The 5,000-nt window shown below is 46.3% G+C and overlaps 1 protein-coding gene across 9 annotated transcripts in view; it reads left to right on the top strand.

Annotated features, from left to right (window-relative positions):
- Positions 1-4,854, top strand: part of LOC113828907 (uncharacterized) — a 41,630-nt gene extending 36,776 nt beyond the window's left edge. For all 9 annotated transcript variants that reach the window (XM_070140298.1, XM_070140294.1, XM_070140299.1 and 6 more), the window contains exons 17-18: positions 2,533-2,725; positions 3,402-4,854. In XM_070140298.1, coding sequence (XP_069996399.1) covers positions 2,533-2,725; positions 3,402-3,532 — 324 coding nt within the window. In that variant the 3' untranslated portion in view covers positions 3,533-4,854. The remainder of the gene's footprint in view (positions 1-2,532; positions 2,726-3,401) is intronic.
- Positions 4,855-5,000: the final 146 nt, after the last annotated feature.

Below are 5,000 nucleotides of genomic sequence, written 5' to 3'. Positions count from 1 at the left end.
CATCACTATCTCTACCCCCAACCCTACCCACATCCCTATCTCTACCCCCAACCTACCCATCGTCTATCTCTACCCCCAACCTACCCACATCCTATCTCTCCCCCAACCTACCCACATCCTATCTCTACCCCCAACCTACCCACATCCTACACTCTATCCCCAACCTCCCCACATCCTATCCTCTCCCCCAACCTCCCCCACATCCTATCTCTACCCCCAACCTACCCACATCCTATCTCTACCCCCAACCTACCCACATCCTATCTCTACCCCCCAACCTACCCACATCCTATCTCTACCCCCAACCTACCCACATCCTATCTCCTACCCCCAACCTGACCTGCACATCCTATCTCTAACCACAACCTACCCACATCCTATCTCTACCCCCAAACCTACCCACATCTTACTTCCTACTCCCAACCTACCCACATCCTATCTCTCTAACCCCAACCTCCCCACATCCTACCTCTACCCCCAACCTACCCACATCCTATCTCTTCCCCCAACCTCCCCCCATCCTATCCCTACCCCCCAACCTACCCACATCCTATCTCTACCACCCCAACCTACCCACATCCTATCTCTACCCCCAAGCCCTACCCACATCCCTATCTCTACCCCCAACCTACCCGCATCCTATCTCTACCCCCAACCTACCCACATCCTATCTCTCCCCCAACCTACCCGCATCCCTATCTCTACCCCCCAACCTACCCCACATCACTACCTCTACCCCCCCAACCTACCCGCATCCTATCTCTACCCCAACCTACCCACATCCTACCTCTATCCCCAACCTACCCACATCCTACCTCTATCCCCAACCTACCCACATCCTACCTCTATCCCCAACCTCCCCACATCCTATCTCTACCCCCAACCTACCCACATCCTATCTCTACCTGCCCAACCTACCCACATCACTATCCTCTTCCCCCAACCTACCCACATCCCATCTCTACCCCAACTGCTACCCACATCCTATGCTCTCCCCCAACCTACCCACATTCCTCATCTCTCACCCCCAACCTACCCACATCCTATCTCTAACCACAACTGCTACCCGCACACTCCTATCTCTAACCTGACAACCTACCCACATCCTATCTCTAACCCCCAACCTCCCCCACATCCTATCTCTACCCCCAACCTACCTCTATCCCCAACCTACCCACATCCTATCTCTCCCCCAACCTACCCACATCCTATCTGCTACCCCCAACCTACCCACATCCCTACCTCCTAATATCCCCAACCTCCCCACATCCTATCTCTCCCCCAACACTCCCCACATCCTATCTCTACCCCCAACCTACCCACATCCTATCTCTACCCCCAAACCTACCCACATCTCTATCTGCCCCTACCCCCAACCTACCCACATCCCTATCTCTACCCCCCCAACCTGACCCACATCCATATCTCTACACCCACACCTTTTTGTTCCACATCCTATCTCTACCCCCAACCCTACCCACATCCTCCAATCTCTCCCCCAACCTACCCACATCCTACTCTCTACCCCCAACCTACCATTCACATCCTATTCTGGCCTCTATCCCCCAACCTCCCCACTATCCTATCTCTCCCCCAACCTCCCACACATCCTATCTCTACCCCCAACCTACCCACATTTTTCCTATCTCATACCCCCAACCTACCCACATCCCTATCTCTACCCCACAACCTACCCACATCCTATCTCTACCCCCAACCTACCCACATCCTATCTCTACCCCCAACCTACCCACATCCTATCTCTACCCCAACCTACCCACATCCTATCTCTAACCACAACCTACCCACATCCCTATCTAAACCCCCAACCTACCCACATCTTCACTTCTACTCCCAACCTACCCACATCCTATCTCTAACCCCAACCTACCCACACATCCTGCCTCTCCCCCAACCTACCCACATCCTATCTCTCCCCCAACCTACCCGCATCCTATCTTTACCCCAACCTACCCGCATCCTATCTCTATCCCCAACCTACCCACATCCTATCTCTACCCCAACCTACCCACATCCTATCTCTCCCCCAACCTACCCACATCCTATCTCTACCCCAACCTACCCACATCCTATCTCTCCCCCAACCTACCCACATCCTATCTCTACCCCAACCTACCCACATCCTACCTCTATCCCCAACCTACCCACATCCTACCTCTATCCCCAACCTACCCACATCCTATCTCTACCCCCAACCTACCCGCATCCTATCTCTACCCCCAACCTACCCGCATCCTATCTCTACCCCCAACCTACCCGCATCCTATCTCTACCCCCAACCTCCCCACATCCTATCTCTATCCCCAACCTCCCCACATCCTACCTCTACCCCCAACCTACCCACATCCTATCTCTACCCCCAACCTACCCGCATCCTATCTCTACCCCCCACCTACCCGCTCTACCCCCAACCTACCCACATCCTATCTCTACCCCCAACCTACCCGCATCCTACCTCTACCCCCAACCTACCCGCATCCTCTGCTCATGCTCCTTCTCCCTCTCCCTCAGATTTCGAAGTCGGACGTCAAGGTCTGCACCAGCAGGGAGAGCATGGCCGTGGCTAACAACGCCCAGGACTATGAATGCCGGGAGGACGGCGGGGACTTCGAGTTCTCTAATTTGTGTGGGAGATACTTGGAAGACTGCAAGCCAATCTTCCTGTCTGTTACCGGGAAGCCCACGCTCGGGTCGCGTTGTACAGGTATGGGTCTGGTTTTTTGTTCTCTCTCTCTCTCTCTCTCTCTCTCTCTCTCTCTCTCTCTCTCTCTCTCTCTCTCTCTCTCTCTCTCTCTCTCTCTCTCTCTCTCTCTTTTCTGTTTTTTTTCTTCGTGTTTTTTTTCTTTTTTTGTCTCTTTTGCTTTCTTTTTTTCTCTCATTTGTCTGTCTTTTGATCTATCATTTTGTGTTTCTCTTACTTTCATTTGATTTTCTTCTCCCTCTCTCTCTTTCTCTCTCTCTGTCTCTGTCTCTCTCTCTCTCTCTCTCTCTCTCTCTCTCTCTCTCTCTCTCTCTCTCTCTCTCTCTCTCTCTCTCTCTCTCTCTCTCTCTCTCTCTCTCCCCTCCTTCCCTCCCTCCCTCTTTCCTTCCCTTCTTCCTTCTCTTCCTTCCTCCCTCTGTACAATCACCAATAAACGGGATCTCTAATGAACGTGCCTAGTAATTACAATGTGATAAGGATAATGATAATAGTAATTACAGTGATAATGGTAACGATAGTGGAAATAATGGTGATGATAATAATGATAATTATAATGATCATATTAGTAATAAAATGATAATATTACTACTAAATATAAGGATAATGTAATGATAAAGTACTATTAGCTGTAATAACAATAAGAATTGTTATAATGATAATCCTTGATATTTTTTTCCAGACGAGAGGTGCGAGTATCCCGACCAGGTCAAGTTCGAGATCCGCCACGAGGGGATGACCTGCGGCGCCTGGTGCACGACCTCCTCTCTCGTCCTCCTTTGCGCCTCCGTCCTGGTGCATCTCCTCCGTTAGGTTCCTTCGAGTTAGGGTTCCTATGTGTCTGGGTTCATCCGTGTTTGGGTCCTCTCTGGGATAGGTTCCTCCTGATTGGTTCCTCTCTGTGATTGGTCCCTTCGTCTTAGGTTCCTCTGTGTTTGGTTCCTCCATGATTGGTTCCTTTCAGTGAGAGGTTCCTCCTTGTTCGGTTCCTCCATGATTGGTTCCTCTCTGTGATAGGTTCCTCCTTGTTTGGTTCCACTCTGTGATAGGTTCGTCTGTGTTTGGTTCCTTTGAATTAGGATCTCTCCTGTGAGGTTCCTTTCTGTGACAGGATGTCCCTGTGTGGTTCCTCCGTATTTGGTTCCTCTCTGTGATAGGTCCCTCCGTGTTTGGTTCCTCTCAGGCGTTGGTTCCTCTCTGGTTGGTCCCTCTATGTGATTGGTTCCTTGTGTTTGGTCCCTTTACGGTGATAGGTTCCTGTCTTTGGTTCCTCTGCAGTGATAGGTTCCTCGTGTTTGGTTCCTCCGTCAAAGATCCCTCCGTGTTTGGTTCCTGACTGACTGCCATAGGCTCCTCCGCGTCTGGTTCCTCTCTGTGATAGGTACCTACTCATGTTAGCTTCCACTCTTTGTCGCATTCCCTCTAGCTCTTTCTGTCCGTCGTTTTCTTTTTTTCTGTTTCCTCTCTTTCACTCACAAACTTGTTTTTTTTCTCATAGTTCATATCTTCCGAGATGTAATAATTCCATATTTGTACAAAATTCTATATTTTTTCATCTATAGACTTAATGCCGTCTGTAGTTTAATGAATTTGCAAATGATTATATCTTTGTAGATCGATGAAGTACAATTATCATAATAATTATTGTTACTCTTATGTAATTATTATTATTATTATATTTATTATTATATTTATTATTATTGTTATTGTTATTGTCATTATTATTATAATATTATTATTATTATTATTATTATTATTATTATTATTATTATTATTGTTATCATTATTATTACTACTGTTATTATTATCAATAATTATATTGCTATTGCTATTTATATCAGTATTGTTATCATGATTATTTACTTTTTATATCACTAATTCCCACAATGGTGATGCTAATACAGGTAATGATGGTAACGTTATCCTAAAGAGATAATTTGTATTTACACTCTGAGTTGTGTGTTTCTATTAATAGTTCACTGAATGTCTGTCTGTGATTGACGTGTTTGATTATATGAATAAGCAATATACAATTTGAATTTTTAATTGTGTGTTTTATCTTTTTGTATGATTATACAGTTAAGAGAGATAAGTATGTTATTAAATAAAGAATAAAAGAAATGAATGAAAGAAAATCCTTATATTTCTTTTACCTAATTTCATCAAAATCAAACCTATGGAAAATGCGAAATTAATGTAAAGAAAATGTATTGATAATGTGTATAAATAATTAAGGAATATGGGATTTAGAAACCGATTTTTTTATGAAAGTGATTTGCAT

This window comes from Penaeus vannamei, chromosome 26 (assembly GCF_042767895.1).
Source record: "Penaeus vannamei isolate JL-2024 chromosome 26, ASM4276789v1, whole genome shotgun sequence".
In the NCBI taxonomy this organism is placed as follows: domain Eukaryota; kingdom Metazoa; phylum Arthropoda; class Malacostraca; order Decapoda; family Penaeidae; genus Penaeus; species Penaeus vannamei.
Note: the sequence above shows the minus strand (reverse complement) of the source record. Positions and strands in the feature narration are given on the sequence as shown.